General features: G+C 47.7%; 1 protein-coding gene and 1 pseudogene across 3 annotated transcripts in view; both read right to left on the bottom strand.

The window, feature by feature from the left end:
* Positions 1-465: 465 nt before the first annotated feature.
* LOC142856838 (alpha-ketoglutarate dehydrogenase component 4-like) lies at positions 466-934 on the bottom strand (annotated as a pseudogene).
* A 6,205-nt stretch (positions 935-7,139) lies between these two features.
* The window catches only part of Nr6a1 (nuclear receptor subfamily 6 group A member 1), a 169,401-nt gene continuing 163,120 nt past the window's right edge, over positions 7,140-13,420 (bottom strand). For all 3 annotated transcript variants that reach the window (XM_075986056.1, XM_075986057.1, XM_075986058.1), the window contains exon 11: positions 7,140-11,939. In XM_075986056.1, the coding sequence (XP_075842171.1) occupies positions 11,851-11,939 (89 nt within the window). In that variant the 3' untranslated portion in view covers positions 7,140-11,850. The remainder of the gene's footprint in view (positions 11,940-13,420) is intronic.

Below are 13,420 nucleotides of genomic sequence, written 5' to 3'. Positions count from 1 at the left end.
CTCTGCCCCCTGCTTCAGGTTTAAAATGGTGAGTTCAGCCGGGAATTTTACTGTCCATCAGAACATATGAATAAGTTTTAATTATGTCAGTACCATTACGTACAACTTCCCCCTGCCAGTCATGCCTTATTAACCTAGAAAGTTATATTTTTCCTGTCTAGAGCTAGAACTTAACCAGACTCCATTTGTTTTATTTTTATTATTTCTCAGTTCCGTTTCACTTTATTACTTTTGTTTTATTTAAACATTTTGTTTTTTCTGATTTACTTATTTTTTTTACGCTTCATAAATCATCTTTATGTCTAAACAAACAGAAAAGAGAAAATTGATTGTTCACTAGATACTGTGTGCTTTCGGTACTCATCACTGGTAATACTTAATAATCAAGAGTAAGTTAACCAGGCTAATATGTAAAAATGTGTCTTTAATAGGTATGCAGGCCAGCTTGGTAGCTGACCAAGATACATTGAGGAGATACAAGTGGCCATCTAGAGTTTCTATACGTCATTCTTTTTGCAGAATATTTATTAAGGTTGTTTAATATACAATTTTCATTTGACATTTTGGAAGTCCTTTATTGTAAAGATAATCCTTTTGTCTGGCGACAGACAGCAGCCACAGCGATCATTCTGGACCTCCACGCTGGATGAAGTCCATTTCTTCTTGAGATATAGGTTTCCTTCTGTATTTCTGAGGTAATGCTTTTAGTATTTCTGCAGTGTCTGGTGGCCCCGGATGCATTGGCAGATCTGGGGATGTGCTTCCTTTAGAATGCTGTGAAATTACAGAAGAGTGGGAGGGTAGCCCAGCAGACCTCAAACGTCTGAGGCACTGAGTTTAGCATTGTCTCTTCTGTCAGGGAACCTTATTAATGGAGCGTGTGGCTTCACTACCTGCACGACCCTGCTGGCGGAAGCCATCTTGCTGCCCATGGTGACCCTGGGCTACCACTCTGTCGTCCAGGCTATTCTGGCAGCAATTCTGCGCCCAGCCTGAGTGCTGGAATTACAGGTGTAAGCTGCCATGCCTGACTCTTCTTTCCTGACCTTCCTGCAAATATTCTCATTTTGAATCCATGCTGCTTGTCCTCTGAGTTTAATAAAGACATAGGCTAGAAAATATCATTTCTTCAACTTGTCACATACACGCCACAACAAAATCTTGGCTTTTGCCCCTTTAGATGAGAGACTTCAAGAAGTAGGTTCCACATCTCCTGGTGTGTGTGGGGTGGGGTGTTCAAACTCAGAGCTTTAAAAGTGCATAGCTTGCCCTCTTTTTAAAAAAAAATATTTTATTTTTGCCTATTTATTATTTTTGAGACAAGATCTTACTGTGTAGCCCTGGCTGGCTGGAACTCTCCAAGTAGACCAGATTGGCCTGGAACACACAAAGATCCACCTGTACCACCATGCTCAGCAGAACTTGCCTTCTTAAACAGGGTAAGTGGTGTCTTTCAGTACCATGGTGCTTTGGAAATTACCAGCCAGCTTAGCTGTGGTGTCCTGGCAAGTCCTTGAGATCTGAGCATTGCCGGTGAAGACTCTGGGTTCCATTTCAATATGGCCCCTTTCTGGGCCTCACGTTTTCCCTTTATAATGGGTATGAAACTTGTAAGTTGCCTAGTGTCCTCTTAGTATGCTGTGTGTGCTCAATAAGTGTCAGCAACACACACCACACACACACATGACCCAGGGAAGACCTGGCTGCTCTGTCTGTCCTTAGAGGCCTTTTCCTTGTTGAGTCTGACATTGCAACATCTCTGTCAATGTTGCTTGCCCTTCTGGTGACTCACCTCAGCTAGAGGGAACCCTCAGTGAAGGCTTGATTTATCTTTAGGTCCTCAGCACTATTGAATGCTTGTTTTTGCAGAAGGCCCCCATGTGCTTGTGTAAGAGGCTCAGCTTGGGCTTATCTTGGCTCCTCTCTAGGTGTTAGCTGTCACTAACACTTAAGCTGGGTGGTTCCTAGTCAACCTTGGATATGATAGACCCACTTTCTCAGGGCTGACTCCTATTCTGGCCCATCGACCCTTACTCAAAGAGGTGCTTCACCACTGGACAGAGCAGGAAGGAGCCGGGGTTGTGAGCATGGGAATGGCACTATGTCCTTGTGAACCTTAGTCTCCAACCCTTGCTACCATCCTAGGAGTGGGGTAGAGTATCTTTATTTCACTCCCAGTGAGCAACGTTCATTACTCAGTCAGGAGGCATCCCTCTAAAGTTACTTAAGCACAGACAGCTTAGCAGTGGGAAAGCAGAGAGCTGAGGCATAGCCTACGTCATGTGTGTTCCTGTGTGAGCTCAGTTGCAATGCTGGGGGTCCAGGCCAGATCTCTTGCAAGGAAGCAGAGCCACAGCCCTGATCCAGAGCTGCCACCCCAACGCAGACAAAGCTTAGAGTAGGGACTTTCCCGAAATGCCAGGCTTATTTCCTGGAGGTGGAAAAAAGGACAAAAAAAGCAGATACTCAGACACTAGAAGGGAGGGGAGGGGAACAGTTGTGACTGAGGGACAGTGGAGGGGAACAGCTAGAAAAGAAGCTGGGAGGGGAGATGAGAAACCTACTGATGGTAAGGAATACCCATAGATGGTGGAGAGGAGGAATGAGAGAACCTCAGGAGAGATGAGAAAGAAATGCGCAAGAATGGAGAGGGAGGGAGAAAGAGAAAGGGAGGGGAGAGAGAGAAGAGAGATTGAAGCAGAGAATGGACTAAAGGCCAAGGGGCCCAGGGAGTTGGGGGCAGAAGGAACTGGCTGTGAAGACCCCATTCCGGGCAGCACAGGGGGCGGGTCTGCTGGCAGCAGCGGAGGCTGTTTCCGCTGCACCCCTTATCAGCCTGCTGCCAGATGTTCAGATCCGATGCCAATGTCAGAGAAGTCCATAGTGCTGGGTCAAGGCCGTGGCCAGCGGGAGCCTCAGCTGCATCATGGGGAGGGGGAGCTGGGGGCCTTCTCTAGACCTGCTGCCTTTTCCTCCTCCTGTGGCTCATCAGGCTGGACCACCTGGTGAGGGTGGGAAAGACCGGGTACTTCCCGGGGGCTATTCTCTAGACAGAGAGCCAGGGCCTGTGGAGGTAGTGTCTGGAGACTGGCAACATATGTGTACACTACTGCACTGCCCCCCAAATATTGGAGGTAGCATGTTGACACACACACACCAGTACAGAACCACATAGGGACAACTTGGGGTTCATTTCAGAACTGTCCCAACCTGCTGGTGCTCCTGCTCTGCATAAGGCATTGTGCCCATCCCTTTCCCATCCCCCAAACTTGAGCCAAGGCTGTAGTCAGGTAAGTGCCTCTTGGTGCTGTTCCCAACACAATGTACTTAGAAGCTGCCTGTCCTCCAAGAAGGCAGGGCCAGAGGGACCTGGGACCTTCTAGAATGAAGCCTGGTGGAACCCCTCCAGGTAGGGCAGGTGCCTGGGGTCTGGTGGTGCTGAACTGCCAGCCTTGGGCCTGGGCCTCTCATGCTTCTGGAGCGTGCAGTGCAGCTGTAGCCCCTTCCTGGGGCAGCTTATCTCAGAGCGCACACGCTTGGCCCTCAAGAGGTGACCCAGCCTTGCTCCCCACATTCCTCTCCAGTTTTGCAGCCGGTGGGCCCCCCACAGCTCTGAGACTAGGCTTGTGCTTGGAGGGGGGTAATCAGAGCTGCCACTGGGCTGTGGCCCTGCTCTCCTGGACCTAGGCCACTGCGGATACTGGTGGTGTCTCCTGGCTTTCTCTGTCTGTATGCTGATCAATCTGTTTATTCCCCTAACTTTCTCTTGGACTGTCTCAATTTGCTTGCTACTTTCAGTGTTCTAGTATGTTTTTCTTTGCTTTTTCTTTAGCGTCCTTGAATGAGACCGATCTGCGGACACCTCTGCTCTTCTGACTCAGTGACCATCCTCAATGGGAAAGCACATGTAAAGTCAGTTCATGGTGAGGGGACCAAAGGGCCCCAGAAAGAGGAAACCTGTCCTGGAGTAGTGGGGTGAATGGAGCAGTATACTTTTAGGCCCTGTTTTGCCCACCTAGGAAGCCTTCCCTAGTAGGTACAAGAATCCTGCACTGGTGTGCTCCCCCATGTAGTAGAGAAGGTTGGGGTGGGCGGAAGGGGAGGAAACTGGGGCTGGAGGTCTTGGCCTGAGGACCTCCTTCCTGTTTGTAGGGAAGTGACTGCCTCTGAAAGCTGCTGGGGGAGAAGAGGGAGGCCATGGTGACTTCCGGGAAGCTAGCCAAGGGCCTAAGGCCACCCTCCCGTGCCCGTATGGGGCCCTCCAGTCCTGGCTTAAAATAGTGCAACTCCTCCATTGATGTAGGATCCCGCCTGGACCTCAAAGGGCTGCAGCAATGGTTTTTGTGCCAGCAGGGGCTCTCTCTCTGTCTCTCTGTCTGTCTGTGTGTATACCAGTTATCCAGTCCTAGCTAGACTGTAGCCCAAGGCTATCTTGGCCACAGGGAGGAGAAAAAAACAGATCCCAAACCTAAAGCCTTGGATGCAAATTTCAGCTCCTGCCCTGATCAGCTTTGTGACTTTGGTCTGGTGCCTGCCTGGCTTTCAGCCAAAATCAGGCAGAGCATGGCCACCATAGAGCCTTCCCAGGCATAGATTTGGGCGCTCCTGCTGGCCGTATGCTTCCTTATTGCACTCTTAGGACTGGGTGCAGAGCAGGGAAGGTTTGTGGAGAGGGAACTTGCAAGGAGGGCAAGGATGGGGCTGTGGTCTCCATGGTGAGACTTGTTACCAAGGGAACAAAGTCTCCACAAGCCCTGGGTCTGGCAGTTGGGCACTTTTGCCACAGGAGCTGGCAGACTGATTGTCACTGCACCTAAACTCCTGATGGGCAGCCAGGCCAAGGCTAGGCCAAGCAGAGAAGAGGCTCCTGGCTTTGCTGGGCCTCTGCTGCTGAGGTGGAGGGGGCTGCAGTTTCAGCACACAGCCTCCGTGTACGGATGGACGTCAGTAAGCCCTTAGAGCTAACCACTATCATTCCTAAATTCCTGCACCATGGACAAAGCAAGTGGGGACCACGGAGGCATCTATCTGGGTCAGTGTTAAATACCACCGTGGAGGAGATGAGCTAAGACCCCTTGATGTTCCCCACCTCACAGGTTGCCAAGGGAAGTAAACCCTGGAAAGGACCCTTGCAGACAGACCATGCTAGCCTTACCACCCACCCTACCATCATTTCTGAATGTGTCTGGTTTTCCTGATGGAACCTGGAGCAGTCAGCTCCCAGTGCTGGCTGCACAGATATCCTTACCTCCAACCTGGTGAACTCAGTGGACATATTTCCAATAGACACTCGTGAGTGCCCCCTAGTTAGGTCACCTATGCAAATTATTTACCCTCTCTGGGTATTTGTAAAATGGAATTACCACAGCACATACCTCACTGGGTTGCTCTAGGGATCAAGTGACCTCGTGGATGTCACTACAGTCTATGTCACTTATTTTGGTGCTAAAGCTGAACCTGGGGTGTCACACAGAGCTACACTCCTCCGTTCTTCCTTCTTCCTAGACAGTCACCTCATACCCCAGGAAGCTTACAGTTCACAATTACTTAAGTCACTTAGATATTTGGAGAGCACTGTCCTAAATTATATCCCATGGAATGCTGACCCAACAGAACTTGCATGAAAAAAAAAAGTAAATCAGATGGTCAAGTATTTTGGCACAACTTGGTTGGGCTAAATGGTAAGACTTCCCACAGCCTTGGGAAGGAAGCCTGGGAGTCTGGGAGGAAAACAAAGAGCATGGCATCTTCCTAGTTCCTGGCAACAGACTGTTTCTTTTTTGACAGGGCCTTCATCAGTGGCCTATGTTCAGTGGCATCCCAGGGTCTTGGGGACATCATTGCTTTTCAGCCAATTAGGTCTGGCTTGCATATAGTTTACAGGATTACTCTTTCGCTGGTGGGTTTGTTTTTGAATAGTGGAAGGTTCAACCGAAGGCCGTCTGTTGCTAAGCTTTGTTACAGACACCATTTGTGCTCAGAACTGCTGAAGGAGCAGGGAGGATGCTGTTGTAACTTTGCTATCAGATAGACCTGGATTCAAAAGCTAATTCTGCTGCTAGTTCATGTGTCATCTGAGCCAGTTTGCTTCAGAGCAGGTGGCCATAGGGCGTGGCAGTCACTAGGCAGCCAATACACTCCCTTCTTGTGCCTGTTTCTATCTGCTTCCTCTTGAAGACAGCCTATTACCTCCTTCTGCTGTGGTCCCTTTGTTTCAAATCACCTCTTTCAAGCCTCAAGGGCTCTTTGGTACCTTGGGCTGGGCATGGAACATAGAAGGCAGCTGGGTGTCCCTGTTTCACACAGAACAATTTAATAGACTGAGGAGACGCCTCAGGCTTTATCTTGCCATTGGGGAGTCTCCCTCTGTCTTTTCAGGCGACACCCTGCCTAAGTGTGTGAGGACTTTGGAACTGGTACATCTGGGTTCATGACACTTTGTGTGTGCCTCTGGCCTTGTCCTTTGACTTTTCAGTCACTATTTGCTCACAGCCTACATAGGTTATAAAGAAGCCATACTGGTTTTCTGGAGTCACCATGCAGCACCCTGCTGTCCCTGACACAGCTGAGCTTCAGCAGATGACTTCTCCCGAACCCTCAACTACGTCCAGCGGTGCTCTTCCCCAAACTTAGTTTCTTCATGTTCTATTGTTTTATAGGATCTTGGAACCAGCTGCAGCGGTGTACAGTTCTCATCCTGGTGACTTTCAAAACCATTCTCATCAGGGAAGCCCCTCCTTTATAGTTTCTTACTACCTATCCCCATCCCAAGTCACAACGTTCCTCACAGTACTTCAAAGGTCTAAGTGGCTCCCACCAGGCTATCCCGTAGTTGTGCTTTTTTTCTGGTTGTGAACCTTATGCAAGTTTTCTCACCATTCTCAACCTTAGTTTCTTCATCTACAAACCGAGACAATAGTCCTCGAATAAACCTAGTCCTCCTGGTGTTCTAGGTTTATGAAAAAGCAATAGCAGCATACAGCAGGCACTCACTGGTTTCTGAAATTCTAGAGCAGACCATTCTCTGCCAGGCTCTCAGCAACAGAAATGGGTGGTGCTGGCTATGAGCAGAATTTCATGCCTCAGGACACCCAGCCCACCCCACCCCCAACCCCAGAAAAGCTTCACAGACACATGGCATGTGCAGAGGATTCACATTTATTGGTTCAAATACAGTACCTAATGCTTGCTAAACATGCATTTCACACTAACTGGTCACATTTCCAAAGGTAGTCAATTCACAGAACAAGGCCCATCCCTTGCCAGCAGGCAAGTGTGGGAGGTAGCAGAGGGCCTGAGCAGCCTGCAGAGCCCACCAACTATCATTTGGTCATGCAAGGTTGATGGAGCCAGGCTGGCAGGCAGCCCTTGGCCAGCCCTTTGGGAACAAGGGCTCAGAGACATCCTATTCATCCGATTCCTGCTGTGGGAGGACTGGGAGGTAGCCTAAGGTAGGCTCGTGATGCACTTGCCATCAGAGCTCCTGAAACCCAAGCTATGGAGCATACATAGGAAGGCCTCTTCCAGGGGTGGCTTGTCCCTAGCTGGGCAGGTGGGAAGAACTCCTCAGATACTGCCCAGACATTACAATGCAGCCACAAGCCCCTATCGCAGGCCTGGGATGGCAACACAGACAAAAACACCAACAGTCCAGGGTTTCGTTCCCGACAGAAACATGTAAACAGCATGGGAACAACAGTATTCTTTTCCCACAGACTCCTCAGAGAGGAATCGACCAGGATGTCACTCAAGAGGTAGTTTTTTTTTCCCCCATGGAAATTTGAGTCAAAAACATTATCACCTATTATATTTCTGCTAAGAAAAAGGTCACCAAAGAGCAAGAGAACCCTTTGGCTGGCAGCGCTGGCTTCAGGGTCTGGAAAACTAGCCTCCACCAGTAGCACATTTTTCTTGGGTTTGCAGTAGGCCCTGGCTTTCCCACAGTTTCCATTTAAGCCTCCAACGGATACCCATGTAAGCTGGTGTCTGTTTAGGACTGCAGCCTGAGAAGAGGACTGGTCCTGGCAGAAGGGCCAGGCCTCCCAGGAGCACCATAGAAGCTCATGTACAGGATGGTTGAAGTCTTGAGGAAGCCCAGACCTAACCAAGGAGGCAGCCTGCTTCCAGCTCAGTAGACTGTGGCTACGCCCTGAGGAAGCACTCAGGGTTTGACTCCAGGAAAGATGTAACTTGTGGCAGCCAAAAGAGGGCTTTCTGGGGACCCTGTAATTAAATACACATCCCTGAGCTGTGGTCCCCAAAGCGCCTGCTTCAAGGCTGACCAGTTTCCAGCACCTGGTGGAATGATTGCCGTTTTTCATCCTAAGACACAGATAAAACACTACTTCACAGACACTGGGTGTGAGGAAAAGGGAGGAGGACAAATGGCAGAGGGGCGTGTGGGTATTCTCATGGACCAAGGTGGGGGAGTCAGTTAGTGGGTTTTCTTTCTTTCTAAACTTTAAAAAAAAAAAAAGTTTAATAGAAGAACTGGTCGGAAAGGATAAATTTCTTAAAAACTGCAATTTAAAAATTAAAAAGTAACAAAAGAATAGTGTTGCAGAGGCAGAGATACAGAGCAACTGCTCAGCTTTCTGCCCTAGGGAGGCCAGGGCCCCTTTAGTTTAGCTAACCTTGGCCACAACTTAAAGACTGCCTTCTGCCTATCCGTCCCATCACTCAGGAAGTAGTCAAGAACAAACAAGAGAGGTGCAGGGCAGCAGGCTAGACAGCTGGCTCACTTCCCTGAATAGTGGGGCAAGTCCAGAGTTAGGCTACGTGTGGAACGGGCAACTCTGGGTGATGCCTCTATGTTCTCCTCTCTCTTCTGACTCTATGATGGCCCCTTCAGCTGTCCTAAGCCAGGTGGAGTGCTTGGAGATGAGTTAGTTGTAGGGAATTTCTCTAAACTAAGGGCGAGACCAGCAAACCCCGCAAAGGACACTGAAGGTCTCTAATGGGAGCCCGAGAACAACTACAAAACTCCAAGACTCCAAACACACAAGAAAAGGAAAGGGATGCCTTTATGTCCTGGCATAGTGCAAGAAGGCTTTTGGGGCTATATTTTTTATGGTGGAAAAATTCTCACTCAAAGTGAATACTTTTAGTGGCCAGGATCAGAGAGGGTAGAAAAAAGAATGAGAAATAATGTGCACAAATTTTTCCTTTTCCCACTAGCAAAAAGGCTGCCTGTTCACCAAACATTATGGGGAAAAAAAGGCAAAAAAACAAGCACACCAAACCTCCCCCTCCAACCTTTCTCTGTGTCCTTCAAACCAAAATCACAAATACATCTAGTGGCTGACCTAATGTCTCCACGCTGCTAGCTGCACTCCTCCCTCTCCTCACCACACCTGAGTCTGCAGCACACTCACTTTACCCTGTTTAAAGATGCCCGTGTCATAAAAGGACTGGGAGCAGAAGACATTAAAGGCGGTCCACAGGTCAGGCTCCAGCTCAGAACACACAGCCACTTGGCTCAGAGATTCTGCAGGGCTCTTGGCAATGAATGGGCTCTTTGTTCTGTGGAATCTGCTGCAAACATTTGTAAAAATGGATTTGTACGATGGCAACTTGCAGACCCTTTCCCCCACTCTACAAATTAACAACTTGCTCTGTTTAATACTACATTACTGGAGAGACATATTCCTGCCTCATCAGAGCTCTGACATTCAACACACCAGATAAAATGCTAATTTGAGAAGCAATTTCAAAAATTAACAATTTGACAAATGGAGGTCTATGCAAAGAAAGCTGCCACGCACAGGCACTGTCTCTAAGAGGTGTCTCTGATTCCTAGCTTGAGGAAAGCAGCTGAGACTCTGACCTGGAGCCAAAGAATGCGATCTGCTTGGTTAAATGCAAAAATTCAGGCAAACAAGAAAAATATTGTGATCTTAGAAACTAAAAGACACATCAACACACACATATCTTTCTACCAACATGTGAAAACATTCTGTCCGGAACTTTCCTGAGAAACACATCTCTTTCTTTCTCTCTGACTGAGAAGTAACGCTCTGAGCTTTGGATATCAAGAGACATTGAGTGTCACTTTGCTGGTACCCGTAACATTTTACTAGAGAGTGAAGTGAAGACTACTTAGAATACACAGGATGCAGCAGCCTCCTGGGTAAGTGAACTAGGCTTCATTGGGGTAGAGTAAACAGTTCCTGACCAAAGAGGCTCAAGGAGATGCTGTGGATGCAGCAGGCCAGCCAAGGGATGCACCGGTGAAGCAGCTGTCTGGGCAGCAACTAGGAAGGCCTGCTGAGGGCAAAGAAAGGAAAAGCAGCTCAAACAACTCTACGACAAGCTAGGTGTAGCCTGAGCTGAAGTCTGGAGGCAGGAACTTTTCCTAGAATGAGGTGGGCAGGCAATAAAGCACAAGGGCTCCAGGCTGCGTCTGCAGAGGCAGTAGGCAAGCCCTGAGACACATGAGGTAGTTTAAAGCCCCTTTCCCTTCCAGGTACTTCTGGGTCCACCCCTCTAGGCCTCGGCAGACCAGACCACTGATGAGAGTTGAAGGAATAACTGGGCATCTGTGGGTCTTGGCTTTCTGCTCTAGAGCTCTGGTATACTGATCTCATTTTGGAAATAACAGGAGAGCTTACAACAAAATTTAGGAGCCAAGTATCTGGTTCTTTCTACTGTTTAAAAATGGCAGTTTTAGCCACGCTGTGGTGGTGCACACCCTTAATCCCAGCACTCGGAGGGAGAAGCAGGTGGACCTCTGAGTTTGAGGCCAGCCTGGTCTACAGAGTGAGTTCCAGGACAACCAAGGCTACACAGAGAAACCCTTTCTCAAAAACAAAAATAACAACAACAAAAAAACCCAAAACCAAACCAAACCACCACCACCACCACCAAAATACAAAAACTAAACAAGTTTTAGATTTGGTTCTAAGGATAAGGTAGGGTGAGAACAGGGGCTTCCAAAGGAGTCTATTCTTCCAGCAGCCTGGCCTTCGTCCCTCTACCCTTTGAGGGAAACAAGTTAAAGGAGAACAAATGAGAGATGAGAGAACAGGGCATCTTTCTGTTACCTGTCTAAAGGACAGGGGTGGAGTCTAAAGAAGGAAGGCCTTGGTAGACCTGGGTCAGGAGACTGGGCAGCTGGGAGGCAAGTCCTACAGACTGATTTATAGTCAGGACTCTGCCTGGACGAAAACCTGACAGCAGCATTCAAAAGACAACAGTGTGTGGGGTGGGAGGGTGCAGCAGAGGGGAGGAGCACAAGTTTCTGCCCTTTGGGCTTGTGGGATGAGGTGATGGTTAATCCTCATCAAACATTGAGGGTTAAAATAAAACCTGCTTCTCAAACGTCCTGCCCACCTCTCTAGTAAGTCTCCCTGTACTGTTTTGCTCCTTTGGCATATTTCTCTGGGGCTATAAAAAGGCAGCCAGTTCTCGAACAGACAAGCATACGTCTGCTGAGAAACTGTGGAAAGGTAGGGATGGTCATATCCCTGTTTCCATTGAGGTAGTTGTCTTTGTCAACATTATGGGAATAGTCGTCTACTCCATCCCACCCTCTCCCTCAAAATACAAAAGAACTATCTCTAAACAATGACAACACGGTAACATTAAACATCTTCACATTCTGTAAACTGCAAGGAAATGCATCTGCTGCATTCACACAAAAGCATGTGCATCATGTTGAAGGCCATACATTCAACTCTGTCGTGAAATAAATATATAGAAAAATGAGGTTAAAAACAGACAAACAAACAAATTCTTGTGATGGAGGCAGCTGCTCCACAGTCTCCATCTTGGTCTCTCTGGCTCTTTCCTCTGGAGCCTGTCCTGCCCACCCAAGGCACTGCTGGCACCCGAGGCAGTGCTGGGAACAGGTCACTCCTTCACTGCACTTGTCTTGCAGGAATGCAGCACCACCTTAAAGAGGAGGGGCAGCTGTTCCAGGGGCACATTCACCATCTTTCCTGGATAAAAGGGAAAAAAGGCGTTAGCAGCGGCTACCAGCTAGGGAAGAAAAGCCAGTTTTTCTCTTCTCAGGCTGCTTAATCTCGGTGCAGGACAAAGGTAGGACAAGTATCAGGAGTACCGGCAAGGTCATAAGGGTAAGATAACGTCAGGGTATCTAGGCTCACTCTTCCATATGCTACACTTGTTCTATGCCAGTTAGTTCAAAGCATTGTCTCATTTAGACTCAATGTTTCTGTGATTGCCTTTTACCCCCTTTTACAGCCAAGGCTCTGAAATGGACAGGGAGTCCTACTGAGCTCTTTGTACTATAGGGAACTTGCTTCCTGCAAACTCGCTAACATTCTATAAAACACTGTTCTTCAGTCGGGCGGTGGTGGCGCACGCCTTTAATCCCAGCACTCGGGAGGCAGAGGCAGGAGGATCTCTGTGAGTTCGAGACCAGCCTGGTCTACAGAGCTAGTTCCAGGACAGGCTCCAAAACCACAGAGAAACCCTGTCTCGAAAAACAAAACAAAAAAAACCAACCCCCCCCCAAAAAAAACCCACTGTTCTTCAAAACAAACTGATTAATGCAAGTACTAGGGAAGTAGGGGGAAGAGTTATAGGGGCAAATAAATTTGAAATGCCTGGAGATAAAAGAGTTAGACAGGTTTATTTCACTGATGATTTCTCAGAGCATTAAGCATACAAACAGTGAAAGCAAAATATCTAAGGCTGTTGTTCTCCCTGTCAGTAACTCTGAATGATCTGGAGGGCATTGAGAAAATACTGATACTTGGGCTTCACCCCATACTGATGAATGTCTGAATACTCCAGAATGTCTGGAGATGAAAAACAAAAACAAAAATCAAACAACAACAAACCCTACTAAACTAAACCAAACCAACCAACCAACCAACCAGCCAAATAAACAAACAAAAAACGAACACACAACAACAACCACAACAACAACAACGAAAAGCTGTTTTCAAAAGCTTTCCAGGTGATTGGAAATACGGCCAGGTCCAGTTTCTATCTGCCAGACTGCTCTATGGCTCAAGAAATAGAGAAAAAAATTCTGTCAGACTGACATGTTTGGTGTGGGATATCTGTACACTACATGAAGATATAGCGCTGTGATTGGTTCAATAAAAAGCTGAACAGTCAATAGCTAGGCAGGAGGTATGGGAGGGACTTCCAGGCAGAGTGAGAGGAAGTAGAAGATAATCAAGATGCAAAGGGGATGCCAACTGGAGAGAGGCGGACATACACAATGAAGGAAAGGTAAAAAGCCATGAGGCAAAACATAGATTAATATAAATGGGTTAATGTAAATTATAAGAACTAGTGGGACAAGCCTAAGTTAAAGCTGAGCTTTTATAATTAATAATAAGTCTTTGTGTTGTTATTTAGGGCTGGCAGCAGAAAACAAAGTCTGATTATATATGTTTTCCTTCAAAAATTGCATTACTTGGGGGATGGAGAGATGGATCAGCAG

The sequence above is a fragment of the Microtus pennsylvanicus genome, chromosome 9 (genome assembly GCF_037038515.1).
Source record: "Microtus pennsylvanicus isolate mMicPen1 chromosome 9, mMicPen1.hap1, whole genome shotgun sequence".
Taxonomy (NCBI): domain Eukaryota; kingdom Metazoa; phylum Chordata; class Mammalia; order Rodentia; family Cricetidae; genus Microtus; species Microtus pennsylvanicus.
The sequence above is the reverse complement of the archived record's forward strand: the minus strand, read 5'-3'. Positions and strand labels throughout refer to the sequence as shown.